This window comes from Gracilinanus agilis, chromosome 2 (genome assembly GCF_016433145.1).
Source record: "Gracilinanus agilis isolate LMUSP501 chromosome 2, AgileGrace, whole genome shotgun sequence".
Lineage (NCBI taxonomy): Eukaryota > Metazoa > Chordata > Mammalia > Didelphimorphia > Didelphidae > Gracilinanus > Gracilinanus agilis.
In genome coordinates, this window is record NC_058131.1 from 391,921,119 (window position 1) to 391,943,827 (window position 22,709).

Consider the following 22,709-nt stretch of genomic DNA (forward strand, 5'->3'; position numbering starts at 1 on the left):
AACAGGGGCTAAGTGACTTGTCCAGGGTCACACAGCTAGGAAGAATGGATCCCAGGACATTCTCTCTCTAGCCTTGGTTCTCAATCCTCTGAGCCTCCTAGCTGCTCCTTTGGTGCATTTTATAAATGTCCTTGATAAGAAAATATAAGAGCTAGATAGCTAAGAGGCAGTAAAATATAGTGGAAAGAGCACTAATCTGAAAGTCTGGAGATTTGGGTTCTAGTGGTTGTACCACTTAACGGCTATGGGAGCCATTTGAGGGAGGGGAAATCTACAAACTAAGGCATTTGGACTTATGTCTAAGACAGAGGTTCTTAAAGTGTGGTTGTGCAGGAACTCTTGGGGAGTCCATGAGATACTTTCAGGGGACCTTGGTGGTCAAAACTGTTTTAAAAATCATACTAAGGGGGGCAGCAGGGTAGCTCAGTGGAGTGAGAGTCAGGCCTAGAGACAGGAGGTCCTAGGTTCAAACCCAGCCTCAGCCACTTCCCAGCTGTGTGACCCTGGGCAAGTCACTTGACCCCCATTGCCCACCCTTACCAATCTTCCACCTATGAGACAATACACCGAAGTACAAGGGTTTAAAAAAAAATCATCCTAAGAAGGGGTAGTTAGGTGGTTTGATGGACTGAGAGTCAGGTCTAGAGAGTAGAGGTCCTGGATTAAAATCTAGCCTCAGATACTTCCTACCTGTGTGAATCTGTGCAAGTCACCTAGCCTTTATCATTCTTCTGCCTTGGAACCAATACTTAAAATTGATTCTAACACAGAAGGTAAGGGTTAAAAAAAATCATTCTAAGACACTTCTAATATCTAATTCAGTAACTATTGATAGATATAATCCATATAAACAAAAACTCTCGGGGACAGCTCAATGGATTGAGTCAGGCCTAGAGATGGGAGGTCCTATATTCAAATCCAGCCTCAGACACTTCCCAGCTGTGTGACCTTGGGCAAGTCACTTGACCCCCATTGCCCACCCTTACCACTCTTCCACATAGAAGCCAATACACAGAAGTTAAGGGTTTAAAAAAATTAAAAAAAAAAAACAAAACAACAACAAAAAAACTCTCTGGAAGGTCCTCAATAATTTTAACATCTAGTTGGCACAGTGGATACAGAGCTGGGCCTGGAGTCAGGAAGACCTAAGTTCAAATCTGACTTCATGCACTTATTAGCTATGTGACCCTGGGCAGGACACTTAACCTTGCCTGCCTTGGTTTCCTCATCTACAAAAATGAGTTGGAAAAGGAAATGGCAAACTACTACACAATCTTTGCCAAGAAAAACCCAAATGGGGTCACAAAGACTGAAATGCCTGAGCAACAACAATTTTAAAGAGTGTAAAGGGGACCTGAAACCAAAAAGTTTAAGAACCACTCTGTTCTAAGATTCTTCACTGCTCTAAGAGTTTATGATTTCTAAGTGTACAGAGTAGAAAAACAGAGTGAAGGCTAGATGGAGCAACGAAGGGACCACCAGGGAAGTGATAACTTCCCTTGTCTTCTTCTCCAGGCCCAGACACCTACCCTAACTCCAGGCTTTTAATGGGACCAATTTCAGCATGCCAGGATTTTAGCACTCGAAAATATCAATTAATTGAGAAGCAGTCTTCTTGCTTACCTTAACATTCTCTTTAGGTTTTGACAGTGAATTCTTGCATTGGTTGTCCTTTATCACAGATATAGAGTTGGAGTACAACGCTTTGGTAGCTGAAGCATGAGGAAGAGAGCCAGAATCAACTGTAGCTTGATTAAGTAAGAACTCAACCCATTCTGCTAGGGCAGGCATGCAAGAATAAAAGTGCATATTCATTATCTGGGGAGCAGTCTAGACATAGGGCTCAAGGGAGAAGAGAAATGCTGTCCAGACTTCAGCTTACTAGAGTTAATCAAGACTCAGGATGTTTTTCCATTAATAATAATAAACTGTATTAGGGCAAGTTTTATCTCTAACTCCAGGAAAATCCAAATTAGGTTCCAGATGAATTTTCCTTAGGCTTTCAGAAGGATGCCATCATGGAGGGAGCACACAAAAAACTTGCTAGTGTTCAGAGGCAATGCAGCTCTCATCCATTCTCATGCTAATACCAATTCCTGCTTTCTTTCTGGATGGCAATTTCCAGCCCAGACTGCTTGGGGTAGCTAAAACCTACCAATGTATTGTCAGAGCAAATTAAGAAGAGAGATTGTGGGGAGAGGTTCAGTCCTCTTGCTGCAGAGGCCTCAGCTCAAAGGCACAATTTTCATTTGCTATAAATTCAATGAACATGAACCACCAGAAAATGGGGGCAGCCTGCCAGAGTTCTGGGGTGGGAAAAGGAGAGAGGAGAAATAGGTTGGCAAATTAAAAGCCAGGGGTGCTAGAGATTTCATGTGATTCCTGTTCTTCAGACCTACAAATTAGACTTACTTTTTACTGTTTTCCCCACTCTCTCTTGCTGTTCTTTCTCCTCCTCTGAGCTCTCAGAGCTGCTTGTAGGATCAGACACTCTGACCTTACAGGGAATCTCTCCATCTGCTTCTTCTGCCTTGCGTTTCTTAGCAACTCCTGAAGTTCTGAAGAACAGATTTTGCAAGGGAAAACAGAGATGGTACAGGAAATGCAATTAACAAATGCGGGGACATGACATGCTGCCCAACATTCCATTCCCCAAGGTCATGTTCCCCTGGTCAATAAGAATACTTTATATCATGTTCTGAAGAACTGACTCATTTAAGATTCTTTGAAGAATTAAGGTAGAAGGGAACAAACAGTACCAACAGAGATCTAGACCTGGTGTTTAGCACTGTCACAAAGACCTAAGTGCTGGTGTCTCCTCTTTCCCTTCCTACCTCACATCTGTAAAGAAACATTTGCACCTTCGTTAGAAAGGGTTAGATGGACTGTTATTTCCATTTTACACACAAAGAAAAATGAGGCTTGAATGTTCAGTCTCATAGTTTATAACGGTATCAAGTTTTCCTGATTTCAGTGTTTTGTTTTTTCTTGTTTTCTTGTTTGTTTTACTATACCACAAGTTGACTCCATGTTTTCCCTCTCCATTTAGGCCCTTCCTTCTCATCTTCCTCATTAACTATTGCCCTTCTTTTAACCATCTCAGACAGAGTCTATCTTGTTGAGCCTTATGGTTAATAATTCAATTCAACAAATATTTATCAGGTATCTATTATGTTCAAGATATTGTGCCAGGGACCTTAGAATACAAGTGAACACAGAATTTTAAAAAATTATTTTAAAAGCACTGTGTATACACTTTGTATATCAATCAATAAACATTTATTCAGTACCTATTTTATGCCAGGCACTGTGCCAAGTGTTGGGTACAGAAAGGCAAAAACAGTTCCTGCCCACTAGGAGCTCATGCTCTAATGGGGAAGACAACAAGTAAACACACATATATCAACAAGATCTATACAAGATAAATGGGAAATAAGGAGGAAAGGCCCTAGAATTAAGAGAGGTTGGGAAAGGTTTCTGAGAGAAGGTCGGATTTTAGAGGAGACCTAAAGGAAGCCAGGGAAATTGGGAGGTGGAGATCAAGGAAAACATTCTAGGCACTGGGGACAGCCAGAGAAAATGCTCAGAGCTGAGGGATGGAGCTCCTTGTTCATGGAATGGCCAGAAAGCCAGCATCGCTGGATCAAAGAGCATGTGTCATGTCAGGGAGTATAAGAAAGCTGGAAAGGGAAGAGGGGGCTGAGTTATGAAGGGCTCTGAATGCCAAACAGAGGATTCTGCATTTGGTCCTGGAGGCAATAGGGAGCCACTGGAGTTTACTGAGTAGAAGGATGACATGACAGGACTTGTATTTTAGGAAGATTACTGTAGTGGCTGAATGGAAGATGGATTGGAGTAAGGAGTGAGACAGCACACTCGCAAAAGTGCTGGTCTTGGAGTCAGGAATATCTGAATTCAATTCTAGCCTCAAACACTCAAACAAACAAAATTCACTCAGTTTCCTCAACTATGATATAGGGATAATAATAGCACCTACCTCCCAGAAATATAGTAGGAAAGGAGGGAAGAAACAAACATATGGTGGCTACTATGTGCTCAGCACTAAGCTAAGTGCTTTATAATCATGATTTCATTTGATCCTTACAACAACCCTAGTGGTAGATGTTATTCCTATTTGAGGAAATGGAGGCAAACCAGAGGTGAAGTGATTCACCCAGGTACACAGCTAGTAGGGACTTGAGGCTGGACAAGAATCAAATAAATTAATAGGTGTAAAGCTGTTAGCATAGCGGCTGGCAGCTATTAAGTGCTTAATAAATTCGTGTTCCTTTCCCCTGATGTCCAATTCCATTTGGAAGGAGCAGCACTAGTAGCTGAGATCAGGAAAAAACACACTTGAACTGAACTTGGAAGAAGGTTAGATATTCTAAGAGGTAGAGGAGAGGAGGGAGTACATGCCATAGTTGGGGGGTTGGCCTGTGCAAAGGCGAGTGGGATCTCACATATGAAGGACACTGAGGCAGCGAAGTGGGTTGGTAGATAAAGAGACAGGAGGTCCTGGGTTCAAATATGGCCTCAGACACTTTCTAGCTGTGTGACCCTGGGCAAGACATTTTTTTGTTTTGTTTTGTTTTGTTTTTAAACCCTTGTACTTCGGTGTATTGTCTCATAGGTGGAAGAGTGGTAAGGGTGGGCAATGGGGGTCAAGTGACTTGCCCAGGGTCACACAGCTGGGAAGTGGCTGAGGCTGGGTTTGAACCTAGGACCTCCTGTCTCTAGGCCTGACTCTCAATCCACTGAGCTACCCAGCTGCCCCCCTGAGCAAGACATTTAATCCCAACTACCTAACCCTTGCCACTCTTCTGCCTTGGACTGATATTTAGTATGGACTCTGAGGTGGAAGGTTAGGGTTTTTTTAAGTATATTAAATTTAATAAAGTAGTAACGAAATTGCCCTGTTTGTCTTTTTACTTTAGCACTCCAGATTAATTTTAAAGGTGAAATGAAAGAAATAGGGATTTGAATTAAAAGCTAGGTTTCATCTGTTTCAAATTGGTATGCTGAATTTAAAAACAGTAATAAAATCTAATTATCTGACAAGAAGTTAATATTTGGGTATTGTTTTAATTCACAGCCCAGTTCCATTCATAATTAGCTCAGGGCCTGAACAAATTTTGGGTTTCCCTGTCCATAGTATGACCTTCTTTGTTAAGATCACAGAATCTTAAGAGTCAGAGGTCCCCTAGTCCAATTTCTACCTAATGTAGGAAGCCCTTTTATCACATCTCAATAAATGGTGTCCCATTTTCCTCTTCTACAACATCCCAACATGTGGTCCTCCAGCCTTCTCTTCGACATTTCCAATTAAAAGCATCTAGTTACCTTATATGGCCACTTCACTCTATCTTTGGACATCTCTGAACTTTGGAAATTAGAAAACTCCTTTCTTCTACCAAAGTAATTCTAGTTCTCTTTGAGTTTTTGGGCAGAATAGACATGAGGTAGGTAATTGCTCCAGAATTTACCAGCTGCATAATTCTGAACAGATTATTTTTCCACTCTTCACAGTCATCATCTATAAAGCTGGGATATCCCATCCTACCTGACTGCACTCTACCTACCTGACATGATTCCGAGGACAGTGTTTCATAAACCTTAAATGTATGTTATTATATTATAATGTCATTACATTTATAATAGCTCATCCATCTCATTATAGTTCATGTCTTTATTATGTCATAATAACTCATATTTGAATATGAGCTTTTAGAACATAAATCTCAAAAGAACTTTAATTAAAGTATCATTGCTACCCTGTCCTACAGAATGTACACTGGGTTTCAAAAACTTAATTGTTTGGAAGATTTCTTTAATAAGGAATAAAATACTGCTTCTAGGTTTTTAAAATGTGCAGATCTGAGAATCTTACCAATCCAAATTCTAGCCAACCTTTTATCTGGGCTAAGATCAGGTTCATTGTTTTCAGGAAGTCTCCTCCCAACTACTCAGGCCTACAATGACAGTCTAAAGCTGTGGTCTTCAATCTTTTGTTGTAACCCATCAATAAACATTTCTGGTCAAGAACCTTTAATATATGAATATTTATTCATAAATTATATCTTCAACTATTATGCTTATATTGGAGAGCACACAAACATAAATTTAAAAAAGAATAAAGCTAAAGATGAACATACAGTATTTTGAAATACTTTTGTTTCATCCAGAGTACAAAATCTTCTGACACAAAATATTCATGTTATATTATATTAGCAATCATATTGTAGTGAGAACAATGTAAAGTATTTATTAAGCAATCACTATGTGACTGAATATGCTTCATTATTTTTTAAAGTCTTGGTTTAGCACATTTTGATAAAGCAATTCAGAGGTCTGTTAAAGTACTGTTTATTTTAATACTTGGCTTTAATAAGCAGCATAGCTAAAAAAAAAAAAGATTCCTCACAAAGATTTGTGGATCCAAACTGAAATTCATGGTTGGCTGCAATTGCTAAATCATGACACTCACTTTTCAATTTCACCCAACAATTATGCAAAGGTTTTTGCTAAAATTTAGTTCATCCATAAAAATGAGTTTCAAAAACCTAATGAAACTCATTGTTTGGAATAATTCTTTGAAAGGTTAGAAAATTCTTCTTCCAGGTTTTTAAAATGTGCTGATCTGAGAATTTTTACATAAATGGCACATATCCCTTTTTTCTCCAACAAAAGCTTATTTTGATATGTCTTGCTAATTACAATACTTTCATACCATCATTAATTAATATCTCAAGGTACATTATACATGTAAGCATAGGTTCACTGTTAATGACAGTGGATATAAGTTCCTATTTCAAATACGCTTGATATTTTCAAATTATTTTGGTCTACTGTCAGATTTGATTAGTTCATCATGATTTTTACCTTGAGTCATGGCTGATGGAAGTGCTTACAACCAGGGGTAGGAGAATTAAGAGTTCTGTTATTTTTTAGTTTTTCCCTTGTGCTCATAATTATCTTCACTCTGCAGTTTCTTGCAGGAATCTTTCTAAGCTACTTGACCACTTTATGAGGGTTAATTTAGTTAAAAGTCAAAATCTGTAAATTCATTTAACCACTTTCACATAAATTGCAACCTGCTGAAAGCAAAGGAATGAAGATGACTGGATCAATGTTTCTGAGTTGGGAAACTTACTCTTCCCTCAAAATATCTTGTGATATATGGGACTAATGAAACAGGATACCAGCATCAACCTATAGTTTAACTGTCAGTAAAAAACTGAATTTTCTTATTAGATAAAAAATTAATAATAATAATAATGATGATAACTACAACAGCAACAATAATAATAAGTTGTAATATTGTTTCCAGGGAACCCAGGGTATATATCTTACATACCCTATAACCCCATTTTGAAGACCACTGGTCCAAATCACACTTATTTTAGCACTTGATTAAACAGGTTTTACATACTTTGGTTTTCTGTGCTTTGGTCTTCCCAATTAAGCCAGTCTTTAGTGAGGACCAAGTCTTAAGCTCTACTTTGCCACTCCCAGTACCCAGCCTCATTCAAGGAGGACAGTAAGTAATCATTTAAGGCAATTCCAGCTCTTCCCCCCAGTAACTATATGGCCAAAAATCCCATCATCCTACCTTTTTGATTTTTTGGGCCAGACTTGTGATTTCATCAGTGTAGGGAACTTCCTGTGTGGAATCTCCCTCAACAGATCCTGCAACTGGTATATATTTAATGTGTATTTAAAAAGAGCTACCTGAGGCACTGTCAGGTCTGATGACTTGCCTATAATCACATGCTTAGTATCTGTCTGAGATACAAGTTAAACCCAGGTTTTCCTGAATCTAAGACCAACCCTCTACCCACTACACCACTCTTCCACTCACTGACAGCAAAGAAAAGTGTTACCTGGAATGGAGTCGGTTGCCGAGGTGGAAGAGAGAATTTTAATGCCGGAATCCTGTGTTTATATGGCACCTTCTTCTGAGGGGCCTTAGAGACCAATTAATCCTCACTCTAGCACAACTTTTCAAATGGGGCAAAGGAAAGATCATCCAGTGAAGTGCCAACTGTCCTGTCTAAGACAGAGGAAAGAAGAGAAACCAGGTTTCCTGACTTCCTTTAGTATCTCCTCATTCAATTTAGGACCAGTTGGGTCAGACAAAGTGTGATCTGGCAAGGACTAAACTGACCCCAATGTCAAAATCCTGTTTCCAGGAGGTGGGAGGAGGAGCTTAGCACTGTTCCCTCCTTCTACCTAACTCTTTCTGACTGAGGACTCTCTTTGGTACCTAGAGATACAACAGAAAGACAAACATGGGAACTTCATTACAGCTCATAGACACCTAGGAAGGCAAGTCTGGGCCCTTGCCTTTAAAAAATAAGTATCTAACACAATGATTGATTCAACAAACATTTATTAAGCACCTACTAAGTGCCAAAAGCCAAAAACTATGTGAGGCATCAGAAACAACAATGGAACAAAAATAGTCCTTCCTTGTTCTCACAGAGCTTATATTCTACTTGAAAAAACAATATGTACACAAATAAAAAGAAAATACAACATATATACAAAGAATTAGAAAGTAATTTGAGGGAGATGAAAGGGGAGAAGGAATCAGGAAATGTTGGTCTTAAAAGTTGGTGCTTTGGGGACAGCTGGGTAGCTCAGTGGATTGAGTCAGGCCTAGAGATGGGAGGTCCTAGGTTCAAATCTGACCTCAGACACTTCCCAGCTGTGTGACCCTGGGCAAATCACTTGACTCCCATTGCCCACCCTTACCACTCTTCCACCAAGGAGCCAATACACAGAAGTTAAGGGTTAAAAAAAAAAAAAAAAAAAAAAAAAAAAGTTGGTCCCTTGAAGAAAGCTAAATGAATGAATGAACTTGGAGGGTTAGAGAATTCTCTACCTGGCAGAAACATTTTAAGAGAGGGATGTATAGGTCAAACCTGTTTTAGTGCCTGCCAACCCTGCTGCCTGGCCCTAGATCCACGGAGGGAATACAGTTAGTATGGAATTCAGGCTGGTACAGTGAAATAAGAACTTGGATTCAAATTCCCCTCTGACACCAACTCTCTACATAAAGCTGGACAAGGCATTTAACCTCTCTCAGCAGTTTCCTCCTCTGTAACATTAGAAGTTGGATTGGATGTCTTCCAGCTCTGAATCTACAACCCTATTATTAAAGTCTTGAATTCTAATCCTGGCTCTTCTACTCACTAGCTGGGTGGGTTTACCTCTCTAAACTACAGTTTCTCATTAATAAATTAGGGGGAAATGATATTCATATGATCTATTCTATAGGCTGTTGTGCAGATCAAAGGAAATAATATGAATAGAAAGCAGTTTGAAATTTATAAAATAAAAAACAAGTATATTATCAATCCCTGGGGTAGAGGGAGCAGAAGTGAACCCACTGCTAACCTTGTAATAAAAGACACCTAGAGTACCCTGTACCTAGTCCACATGTGTGACTAAGTCCCTTTACTGGGCAGTTTACCTGATGGACTTAGGTCATTCTCTCATCTCTTTCAAAGTTCAGAACTTGGTCCCAGGTTTCTTTCCTACCCAAACTCCTGCCTTTACTTTTGAGGGCTATGTGTTATATATGTTGATGATCATTCAAATATACTGATCGCCCAGTTTACCAACCTGCTTGTTCCCATGACCTTCACTTTCACTCTAACTTAGCCACACACAGGGATAGTCCCATACTTGATCTTAGCATCAGATGGTTAGCAAGCATTTATTAAAGGCTCACTACTATCTGTCAGGCATTGTGCTAAACAAGGTGGATAGAAAGAAAGACAAAAGGACCACTACCAAGGAGTTCACATTCTATCAGGAAAGACACCAGATAAATAACCAGGTATATACCAGACACAGAGGGTAACTCATAGCATTCTATTTCCATGATCAAGAACTCTGAAATTCCTCCATTTATCCTCCTGTCTTTCCTAGTGCCTTGCTCAAGAGATAAGCCTAGTGAATAAGAGGGCTGAGCCTCGAGTCAGAAAGACCTAAGTTCAAAAAACCCACCTCAGACCCTTTCTAGTTGGGTGGCCCTGGGCAAACTATTTAACTTCTGTTTGCCTTGGTTTCCTCATTTATAAAATTGTGATAATAACAGCATCTACCTCCCAGGATTTTTATTAGGGTCAAATAAGACAATAATCTAAAAAGCACTTAGCACAATGCTTGATACACATAGTATTATGTAACTAATAGCTATGTTTTATAGTTATTTATCTATATAATTATAATGTATTAATATATGATCATTTAAAATAATTTATTATTAATAATTTGTTATTATTTATCATTATTATCTTCAGCCTAACCGTGACCTCTAGTCTCCCCTATCTCTCAGTGTTCTTTCTGAACTATCATTCTTTTTCTAACTTCACTGTTCTCTCTTCCCAATCTTGATCCTATAATTAGTTCAATTAGATGCCATCTTCTACCCACCCTTGAATTCTATGTGTATCCTTATCCTATCATTCCTTGTCAACCCTCTTCCTGGTTCATGCCCAACTGTCCACCTTCTCTATTCTTTGTCAAATGCTTCTCATTGGTGCTAGAGGAAGTCACATGAACATGTCACTATAAATTTCTATTATCTAATCTTAACTGAGCCCTCAATACCCCAAGGCAATCCTTTGCCTCTTCTCTAAATAACATTTCATGGGGAAGTAACTGTCACAAAGCTCTTCTCAAGACTTTTGCACTAACCCCTTCAATAAAGGACCCAAATTCTCAATTTATACTCTGACTATGAATATGAAAGGAACCAATAAGAATAACAACCAAAAAAATAAAAGTGAATAAAATCTTAATGATCAAATTTGGCCCCAAAGAAGAGATAAGAGAAAACAACTCTCCACCCCACTTTCCAGAAGAGGGGCCCATAGCAATGGACTACTACATATAACCTTCCCCCCCCCCCCTCCAATATGCTGGTTAGTTTTGTGAGACTTTTTTTCTTTTTCTTTTTTTTGGTCTTTATTATAAAGAACGGTTCTCTATTAGTGAGGGGTGCAGTAAAGTTATCCTGGAAAATGTAGGTGATGTAAAAATTAAAAATGCCACTAAAACTTATTTTTTATTTTTATATTTATTATTACAAATATATTTATTTTAAAAAACCAACCCAGAAGCTATTTACTCTCCCTGAACGCTCTCATTTTCCATTCTATATCTCAAAATTCCTTGACATAGTTTATTCCTCCTTTCCTCCTCTGTCTCAAGTATCTGGTGGAGAAGTGACCTTCTTTATCAAGGCCACCGTTTCTACTTATGCCCTCTATTCTATCCCCTTCTACTAAAAGCTTGGCTCCCAAATCTCTTCCTCTCTGATCTTCAATTTCTTTCTTCCTTCTGCCTCTAAGTGTAACTAGACTTCTCCCATCCTTAAAACTCTTCACTTGCCCCTGCTGACCCCACAAGCTATCCTTAGTCAAGTTCCTAGAAAAAAGCCATCTACACCTTTATCTTCACTGCTCCTCTTCCTCCTTCTTAACTCTATACTCTCCCCAATGATATATCTTTAAAAAACATTATTGGCATCTTTTTGTTTTTATTTCTTCTTTTAACATACTACAAAACAGAAAACAAAAATCTGAGGTTAATACATCTTACTGTAAAGGTTTTTAAAACAATATATAATAAGCTCCTTGAGGGCAGGGACTACCATCTTTTGTCTCTTTTTGTACCTCCAGAGCTTAGCACAGTGCCTGGCAGATAGCAAGCACTTAATAAATGATGCTTGATTGATTGACATAGGGATCATATAATCTAGGGTCAATGATTATTCTGATTATTCAAAGAGAACACAACTAACCCAATTTAAGACTCTTTTTCTTACCAGAAGCAAGAAAGGCCATACAGGCAAAATTTCACATAGATAGCCTTTCTTTAATCATTTAAAAGCCAATGTTCCTTCCTCATTCTTAGTATGCCAACTCTTTCATGTGAAGGTTAAGCTAAGTCCAGGCTGACTGATAGCCTCCTGGTTTAGTCATCCTCCTTCCTGTCTCCACATCTACCCTACCCTTCCAGAGGCAAGCATATTTGCTTTTCCATGGGAGGGGGACCCACAATCTACTAAGTACTAATCTGTCCTACTTGAGGGGGTGTGCATCTTATAGTTTCCTGAGGAGGACCCCCAGTATGTTCCAGATCTGAAATCCTATTATCTTCAACCAAGGCCAAGTTGGGAGCCCCAGCACGCAGACTTACTGTTGCCAGTGGGTATAGATGTCCAGAAGGGTTACTGGTTGTGCTGGGAAAGTTTTCTGTGGAGGAATTAAAGAAAAAAGGTTTACTCTAACTGCATATACAGGAGGACTTCATTTTACATAACCAATATCTTCCAAGTCCCTTCATATATAAGTTGAAAATCATGTATAACAGTGAACCCCATTATTTAATAAATATTTCTTATATAAACATACCTAGGTACTTTATGATTTTTCATAGGCTTATCAGTAGTATCACTACTTTTTTTTACTTTGGGGTCATTATTAATAATAAATACCATTAATAAAACAAAAGAAGCACTGCTTTGACTCAGACACAACATGTTATAAATGAGAATTCTGGGCAAAGCCAATGTGGGAACTGATGTTGACTCACTAATACCTCCACGTGCCCACCCCCCCACAAGGGAGAATGAGCAGTGTGATTGGTTGAACTGTGTTGGGACTTTATGCTGCCTGGGAAAATGGAGTAGATTTAGTGTATTAAAAATTTTCATTTTATGTATTTCTACTTTTATTTTTTTCAATTGTCAGTTGAGTATTTGTATGTGCTGCATTTGTGTGGGCTGATTTTATGTAAAACAAAGTCTTACTGTAATGAGAAAGGGCAGAACAGAACCAGAAAAAAAAAAAAAGGAATGGATGCTTCCTTGAATTCATTAGTACTATAGCACCTGTAAGATTTAAAATTAATATACAATAACTCCAAATATTATATTTTATAAGATTTATTAATAATAACTTGAAGTAGAGGAAAGTGATAGCCTGAGAAAGGAGTAGTCTGCCCATGCTGTAAAAAAACGGGAGAAGAGAGGAGAGCGAGAGCACTCGTGTGTGCAAGAGACAGAGAGAGAGAGACAGACAGACAGACAGACAGGCAGAGCAGAGTTACAAAACTTTTATGTACAATGCATAAGGACTTACAGTGGGGAAGAAAGAGGAAGGAGATTCTGGGAAATGTAGTTGAAGGGTACAAAATTCTATTTATACACACTTCTAGAGGGGAAGGAGAAAAGTAACCACTCTTTTATATTGAGATTTGAGCTAATAAAAAAAATTGGCTTAGGTATTATGAAAAAATATAAGTGAAAGGTGTGGGATCTTTAAGAAAAACATCTTAAATGATAAGATTGATCATTGATATGGAATTATTATTAATTCATAAGTAGAATTGCTAAGCTGAAAATGCTAATTTAATAGTGAGAAATAGTCCCAGCTATTAGTAAATTAAATAGCTGAGCAAACTACAGCATATAAGAATAATGATAAGCTAGCCATTTGAATTTAGATCAAATAGAATCATATAAGTAGAGTATTATGTTAATCATTTAGGAAAAAGAAGTATATCAGTGTGATTATATAGTAATCAGTCTTCTGTTATAAGACAACCACATGAACTACTAAGAAACTAACTGCAGACTGCAAAATTACCATAGGAATGGGGGCACTACTTTTGGGGGGATTTTTTTCTTTGTTTTTGATGTAATTCTTAGTCTTAGTAATCGCCATCTTTGGAATGAAAATTGTAAACAAGTAATTATGTTCCTCTTTGGATGAAAACTGTAAACAAGTAGCTATGTTCCTTGTTTTGCCTATAAAACCAATTTGATACTTGGGAATGTCTGCAGATCCATTGACTTTGTATCTTTTGCAAACATATTAAAGCCAATGTTCTCAGAAAATTTGCTCCCAGACCTTTTCTTTCTTTACATATCTATACTCTTATAACTCATGTATCAGTCAGGAGTCAAGACCTGATGACCTTTATGGTTCCTTCTAATCTGTGATTCTTCCAACTTAAGGCTACCCTGAAAGATAGCCATTGAAAGGGAATAAGAATTTGATAAAATGGCTAGGTTTGGATGGAAATTAGCCTTTAAAAACTTAAATGGGAAAGACAAACTATGAAAAGAAAAGCAGGCTCTGTTGCATAAAAGGTAAGCAAAAAAGAATACAGAGTCAATGGACATTCCCCATCATTTTCTTGAAACCAATTCAAGAGGAATAATCCAAGTAAAAATAGTTTAAGGCAACTCATTAAATAAATAAAATCTGGGGGCAGCTGGGTAGCTCAGTGGAGTGAGAGTCAGGCCTAGAGACAGGAGGTCCTAGGTTCAAATCCGGCCTCAGCCACTTCCCAGCTGTGTGACCCTGGGCAAGTCACTTGACCCCCATTGCCCACCCTTACCAATCTTCCACCTATGAGACAATACACCGAAGCACAAGGGCAAAAATAAATAAATAAACAAATAAATAAATAAATAAATGAATGAATGAATGAATGAATAAATAAGTAAAATCTGACATTTATATAGTGCGCTTTAAAATGATACATCTGATTTAATTTGGATTTCACAGAATTCCTGTGTAGTAAGTCATAAAATCCGAAAAAGACAGCAATGTGGAACAGTTATAAGTAAAGTTTCAAAGAAAAATGCTAACTGGATCCAAACCTAACAAGAATTCTTGGAAAAGTTAAAGATATAATAGTAGTAGTAGAGAATTTGGGAAAAGGAAATGAGAAAGATGTAAGAAAAACTATGAAAAGAAAATTAACAGCTTGGTAAAAGAGGCACAAAAATATAGATTGCAAAAAATTACATCTTAAAAACCAGAATTGGTCTTAAGGTAAAAGAGTCACAAAAATTCACTGAAGAAAAGAAGTTCTTTAGAAGCAGAACTGGTCAAATGGAAAAAGATACAAAAGCTCATTGAAAAAACAAATTCTTTCAGAATTGAGCAAGTGGAAACTAATGGTTCCACGAGACATCAAGAAACAATAAAACAAAGCCAAAAGAATGAAAAAAAAAAGAAAATGTGAAATATTTTGTTGGAGAAAACAACTGATCTGGAAACAGATTGAGGAGAGATAATTAAAGAATTATTGGATTACCTGAAAGCCATGATTTAAAAAAAAGAGGGGTTAGACATCATATTTCATAGAAAATTGAAAGAATTCACCAATCACTACCTGAATGTGAAACCAAGTTGAAAACTCCTAGGAATATTATATCCAAATTCCAGAGCTCCCAGGTCAAGAAGAAAATATTACAAGAAGCCAGAAAGAAACAATTCAAACACTGTGGAACTACAGGCAGGATCACACAAGATTTAGCAGCTTTTCCCTAAAAGGAGTATAGGATTTGGAGTATAATATTCTGGAAGGCAAAGGAGCTAAGATAACACCAAGATTACCTACCCAGCAAAACTGAGTATAATCCTTTAGGGGAAAAAATTGAGTATTTAGTGAAACAAAAGACTTTCAAGTATTCCTGATGAAAAGACCAGATTGAAAAGAAAACTTGACATTCAAGCAGAAGACTCTGGAGAAATATAAAAGGGTAAACATGAAAGAGTAATCATAAGGAACTCAATGGAGTTAAACTGCTTACATTACTATACAGGAAGATGAAACATATAACTCCTAAAAACTTTATCATTATTAGAGCAGTTAGAAGTCTACATAGACAGAAGGCATGAGTATGAGTTGATTATGGTGGGATGATTTCTCCCTTCAAAAAATTAAATAGTGAGAAAGATGAATGTATTGGGAGAAATGGAAAGGGAAAGGTAGAATGGGGAAAATTTTCTCACATAAAAGAGGCATGCAAGGAAGAATTTCTACAGTGAAGGGGCAAATGGTGGTTGGCAGGCAATGCCTGAACCTCACCCTCATTGGAATTGGCTCGAAGATGGAAGAATATTTCTATAGACTCAGTTGGGTACAGAAATATAACTCACTTAATAGGGAAATAGGAGGGGAGGAGATAAGAGATATGGGGTGTGTGTGTGTGTGTGTGTGTGTGTGTGTGTGTGTGTGTGTGTGTGTGTGTGTGTAGGGGTTTAAAAGGAAAGGCAGATTAAGAGAGGCAGTGATCAGAAGCAAAACAGACTTTGGAGAAGGGTCAGAATATTAAGAGAAAGATAACTAAAAGAATATAAGACAGCAAGAAATACATAGTAATCATAATTGTGATTGGAATGAGGCTCTCCCATAAAAATACCCATAAACAGAAGTAAATAGAATAATGGATTAGAAACCAGAATATAACAATATGAGGGATTTTATATTTGATCCTGGAAGCTACAGAGAGCCCCTGGAGTTTATAGAATGGGAGAGATAATGAGATTAGGAAGATCACTCTGATAGCTGAGTAAGAACAGGTAAAGAAGGAAAAAAGAAGAAAGCTTAGGGCATCCCAGGCCTAGGAAACGGGCATCCCACTTAAACAGAGCAGTAGCTCAAGTAAGGAATTTGGAGCAATGGAAGGTACAGGGGGCAAGGTAAGCAGCTTCAGCAGCAGACACAATTCAATCATTCAGTAAGGATTTATTCAAAGGGTGATGTTGATGTCACTGGTCCTCTTAGAAACCAGAAGTTCAAACAACTAGGATTTATTTATTAGGCAACTATTAAGTATCAGGTATTGTCCTAGGGCCAGGATATACCAAGGCAGAAAAGAAAGGAAAAAAAAAACTGTTCCTGCTCTCAAGGCATTTACTTTCTTGGTGGAGTAAGGTGGGAAGAGAGTCCCTAAAGCAGGGGTCGGCAACCTTATTGGCCGCGAGAGCCATAAATGCCACATTTTTTAAAATGTAATTTCATGAGAGCCTTACAGTGCTCACAGTGCGCGCTCCTTGTAACAGAGCCTGAAAAAAAAATTAACTTTATAGCTCTTGCAGAAAGAGCCACACGTTGCTGACCCCTGCCCTAAAGGGATGGGCAGAGATGGTGAGGGGAATAAAGGTGAGATGTGGCTAACTGGAAAATTTTCCTTTAGGAATGAATTCAGGTTGAAGTCCAATACTAATAAGGCAGTGATGGGCAAACTACAGCCGGAGGGCCAGATGCGGCCCCCTGAAATGTTCTATGCGGCCAGGCGATATTATTCCTAATCTGATGAATATAATGAGTAGGATATAATACAATGAAACTTCGAAAGAGTTGCCTTAGAAACAAACTAACAGATGAGTATTTCCTTTCCTTTGGCCCCCTCTTTAAAAAGTTTGCCCATCACTGTAATAAGGGATCCTAATGGCATGAAGTAGTGGGTAGCTTGATGGACTTAAAAGTCAGGAAGAACTGAGTAAAGTCCCATGTCTGACATTTTGGGTGACCATGGACAAGTAACAACTTCTATGAACCTTGATTTCCCTGACTGTGAAATAAAACTAATACCTGTAAAACCTACCTCAAGGGCTGCTGTAAAGACCATGTAAAGGAGACCTGGGTTCTAGTTCTAAATCCGCTCTTTTTCTCTGGGGTTTATTTTTCCTCTCTAGGATAAGGCTAGAAAAATCTCTAGATACCCTTTCTGGCTAAAACATCCCAAAAGAACACAATTCCACAGCCTTAACCTGCTGAAGAGGAATGAGGAGGTACAAAGGAAATGAGACCTTGGTTACTTACTGGGACTTTCCAGTCTAAATCTTCCTTTTACATAAAAGGTCCAAGAGAGGAAGTCTTATGGTCACACAAGTAAACAATGTGGCTCAATTTGGATGCCTCAGTTTACCCCTGCCCTTTGAGAAACCCTAGTACCAAGCACACTTGTTTTGATTTGAACTAAAGACCTAAAACTGTTTGGGAAGCCTAGCTTTGGTGGGATTTGGTGGAAGCAGTAAAATGTTAAGTGCCTTTTATTTGTTTTAGAAGCTTCCCTTGTTATATTAAAGTTCTCTCAGGAGCCCAGCTCCTGAGTTTGACCCTTGCCTTTGATTTGCTGCAGTTGACTGCTCCCTAATACCCTAGTTGCTGGCTGCAAAGAGGCTGCAACCTGTTTGTGGTTTGTCTCTGCAGGCTTTCCATATCTAGTTCTCCAGAGGGTATAAGGACCCCCAAGTTCTATCCCTCTTTGAGGAGTTGTTAATCTAGAGGTTGGCTCTCCCCAAGGGACTCAGCACTTAGCATGGTATTTTCTCCCAGGGCAGAGTTGGCATAGGAGCTGGCATTTAGTGGGGTGCCTTCTCCCAAAGGGATCGGGTTACCAGAATACTCAGGGTGCAGGCCCTGTGTGGTATTTTGGCTCTGGGCTGTGTGGTGGCCGAATATGGACTGATACCTATTTCTGATTAAAGAGTGTTTTTTCTGACTACTTTGGTAGTTCTGTGTTATTTACAAGTTAACAGTGTATAGTGTCAGGACTGGAATCAAGAATTCAAATTCAGCCTCAGACAAGAGTTGTGTGACTCTGGGCAAATCACTTAACCCTATTGGCTTCAGTTTCCTCATCTGTAAAATGACCTGAAGAAGGAAATGGTAAACCACTCCAGTATCTTTGTCAAGAAAACCCCAAATACAGTCAGAAGTCTTGAAATGATTTAACAACAAAACTGAGATCTAAAAAAGTTTGGTAATTTACCTATAGTCATATAGTGAGTATGGTAGCAGTATTCAGATTTGAAGCCAGGTGCTTCTGGCTCCCAAGCCATGACATGCTGCCTCTTAGCCTAAACTTGGAAGAAACTAGAATCACCCAGAGAGCCACTGGCTAGCAAAGTGATCCAAACAGTCAAGTAGGAAGAGCCAAAGTTTGTTGTTGTTGTTGTGGTTTTTGATAGAAAAGTCTAGGGTATTGATTTGTTGGGGGGCAAGGGATAGGGTAGGAGAAAGCAGAGGGGTGGGGGTTTGGGACAAGGGCCTCTTTAGTGTTAGGCAAAAACCACATGAAAAATTTACTCCTTTACCCAGGCCCAAAACACACATACTTCCTTTTCTCTTCAGGGGCTAGGATCCAGGTAGGTTATTTTCCCAGCTCCTGAGGTGGCCTTCCCCTAACCCCCACTCTCTTCCTCTCCCTCCATCAACCTTCAGTGACATAATGGAGATCTGCTATCCATCTAGCAGCACATGTCCAACCTCCCCCCACCCCGACCCTACACAGTCATATATCCCCAGGGGTTACAAGCTTCCTGTCTTTCACCCAGCACACACACAGAGTGAGGCCATCACTATCTGCTGCTTTAAATGAAAGGGTTCCGATTGGAGCTTATCCCGTACCTGTTGGGCAGGGTTACCATCCCTGGCTTAGCTGCAATTACCAGCCAATCCTTCAAGAGGATTTCCCCCTTCCTCTTCACCTAGGCCATCCAACTGTCTCCTCACAGGCTATCCCTCTGCCATCTTCTGCTTAGCAAGCATTTGAAGACATCAAGGCATCAGGATTTGTCCAAGGGCTAAGCCTGGCGCTAGTCTTAAAATTTCTGGTGCAGAAAGAACCCAGCAAAGAGGACTTCAGGTCCTTCAAGCGTGTACAGGCGTGCATCATGGCCAGGGAGGTGTGCGTTAATGTGTCTAGGTATGTGTCCGTGTATATGTAAGACAGAGAGAGCGAGATGGACAAACCCTCAGGGCAGCATGTTGGACAATGCTCTCACGTTCCAGCTCCCCCATGATTTACCAGCCTCTCCTGGAAGCTCCATTAGGCACGGCAGGGGTTGGGGGCTGGAAAGGACTCGCTGGGGGCGCTTTCTCCCTCCCTTCCTCTTCCCCTCCCTCCCTCACCTGGCCGCTCTGCAGCTTCACCTCCCGCGCTGCCCTCACGTAGCCCGCTTGCACCAGGTGATGGTGGATGAGAGGGAGCAGCTCCCTCCGCTTTTTGGCTTCAGTCATGTCTCCAGAGGTTGGACAGCTGCGGCTGCCGTCGGGGCCAGGAACGCACGCGGACAGAAAGATCTGCGCAAGCCGGCTGCGGAGGCTCGCGCGCACAACTTTTCCTCCCCGTCCCCGCCCCTCCGCCCTTAGACCTCGCTCCACCACTTCCGGCTTCCCGAGAGTCTTAGGCCCCAGATCGGCCTCAGGTTGTGCTGGGAAATGTAGTTTTTCTTGAGTCACGCGGCAGCTGGGAGCGCTCCACCAGGCAAGATAGAAGAGGGGGTGGGTCTCTGGGCAAGGGAGAGTTAGTCCCATCTTCACATGCGAAAGGATTGAAAAACCTTTGACTTTTCAGGAGCAATCCATGCAGTGGTGAGCTGGAACCCAGCTCCAGTCAAGCAGATCGATAAATTTTCATTTATACCTCAGAAGTCTACAAATGCTTCTAATCAGGGCTTGACTTATTGTTTTATTGATTATCTGGGCTTAAGAAAGAGGTGGAAAAAATGTCAATAATGTAGATTAAATTTAAAAGTGCATTCGTAGGTACATTTTCTCCCCTACTAAGCAGGTTGTTAAACGTTTCTCAGCATGCCCCTGGTGCTGGTACACAAAACACAGAAGTTTAACCTCCCTCTTATAGAGTAAGGAAACTGGAGTCAGGAAAGAGTTTGGTTAGATTCTATCCCTGGCACTTAGTAGCTGTGTGATCATGGGCAAATTATTTCGCTACTCTGAACTTCTGTTTTCTCATCTTTAAAAAATCTTCTCTTCTCTAGAAATAAAGATCTCTTTATTTCTATATATAATTAATTCTATATAATTCTACATATAAATAAAGAAATAAAATGCCTTCTCTAGGCATTATATTTCTTCTCCAGTTCTCAGCTAGATTCTGAAAAACTTATCTCTGCTATTTCTCTAATGGCTCTGCCTAAATCTCATTGACTATCTTCCTCCATGCCTCAAACATGTTCCAAGAGTGTCTCACTAAGGTTTTCTCCCTTTTGTTCTCCCTTTTTTCATTTGGTGAACTTTTCAGTTCCTTTGGATTCCATTATCATCATTATCAGATGATTCCTGGATCTAGATATTCAACTCTAGTCTCTCTTCTGAGTTTCAGTCCTACATTAGACATCTTGAAGAGATGTCTCATGGTTATTGTTAGGTTTAAAATTAATATCTTCCAAGTTCTTATTTTCTATAGTTTACTAATAATCACTTGAATTAGAAAAGATGGATAAGCATAGATTTAAAGTCTCTTTATTACTCTGTCTGACCACTGTAGCTCACCCTGCAGGATTCTCCTTCCATCTCCCCCTTGCTCTGGGAAGTAGTGAGCCAAAAAGACCCCATGGGTTCCACCCACACCCTTTTTATCTACATTCCTGGTTGCAGCACTGGCTTGCAACAAATGGGATGATCAGTTTAGCAATCCAGGAGGGGGAGGGGATGAAATTCCCTCTACATAATCCCCTATCTTATACCTCTAAAGATCTTCTAGCTAAAAGTACATTCAATATTGTACTTTCTAAGAGGAAGTTCTAATAGTTAGAGATAAGAGGAAAATAAAAGAAGAAAACAAAAATGATTGATAGATGCATTGACAAAGTGCCAATTAGGGGGCAGACCCCTTTGGCATAAAAGTTTACATTCAGAATAAGTATGTTCAACCCCCTTCATTTCAGTTCATTATATCCCAAAGTTCATTCTGGACTTTTTGATGCAGTGTGTGGCTTCTGCAGGCGGCTTTATGGCACCTTCTTCAAAAAGATCCACTTTCTTGATTCAGGTTGTTGGCAAGTTTCTTTTCCTGAAATTTCTCCAAAAGATTTTAAACCTTGGATTTTAGGATAATTACACAATGCCCCCTGAAGAGGGTGTTGACCAACACCAGAATCACCCTGGAAAACATGGCTGAGTTATGAGGTATATAAAGTAATGTCAAAAGAAAACCAATAACCCCACCAAAAATTCCCAAATAAAAGAACAAAAATTAAATTCTGGGGCAGCTGGGTAGCTCAGTGGAGTGAGAGTCAGGCCTAGAGACAGGAGGTCCTGGGTTCAAACCCGGCCTCAGCCACTTCCCAGCTGTGTGACCCTGGGCAGGTCACTTGACCCCCATTGCCCACCCTTACCAATCTTCCACCTATGAGACAATACACCAAAGTACAAGGGTTTAAAAAAAAAATTCAAAATTCAAAAAATTAAATTCTGGATAAATAATAATAAGAAAATAATAAAGAAAAATATAATAATAAAAAATTTTTAAATGAAATAGAATAAAAATCTTATGTGTATAAAACTCAGAGTATATAAAAAAGAATAAACATGTAACAGGTCCTTGAATCACTAGCAAGGCCCAGTTAAAGTGATTTATATCCCACACGCCTGTAGGACAATTGCATTGATATAGTACTTTACCCATCAGCAGCCAGAACTATAGAAAATTGACAAACAATAAGAGAGAAGGGACTAGGTTTCAGCAGAAAATGGGAAAATTCATTCCCTGGTCTGATTTCACCTTCACTGTCAGGGATAGGGGGAGCCAGGATGATAGCTAAACTTTGGTACTTGACTGAGAGTATTTCACAAGGAGTCCTGTGTCTTAACATATGTCAAGTACCACAACCTCGATTTTCACACTAGGTTCAAGTCCTTTTGTATTGGCATAGAACTTCAACAATCCTACCTGGTTGACCTTATGCTCCTAGCCACTGTATAGTGGCTCTTTTTTCCTTTCTCCTGGACACAATCATTAATCATAGTCCCATAACATTTATCAATAAATGGCAGGTTTCCATAGTCTAAAGCTTTTGGGTATGCGTAATTATTAGGGCTAATAGATAGTGTAAACTTATCCTTCAAGATCAAAAACA

The 22,709-nt window shown here is 39.3% G+C and overlaps 1 protein-coding gene across 1 annotated transcript in view; it reads right to left on the reverse strand.

The window, feature by feature from the left end:
* Window positions 1–19,848, reverse strand: part of TCOF1 (treacle ribosome biogenesis factor 1) — an 86,160-nt gene extending 66,312 nt beyond the window's left edge. The window contains exon 1 of the mRNA XM_044659860.1: window positions 19,741–19,848. Within this exon, the coding sequence (XP_044515795.1) occupies window positions 19,741–19,848 (108 nt within the window). The remainder of the gene's footprint in view (window positions 1–19,740) is intronic.
* Window positions 19,849–22,709: the final 2,861 nt, after the last annotated feature.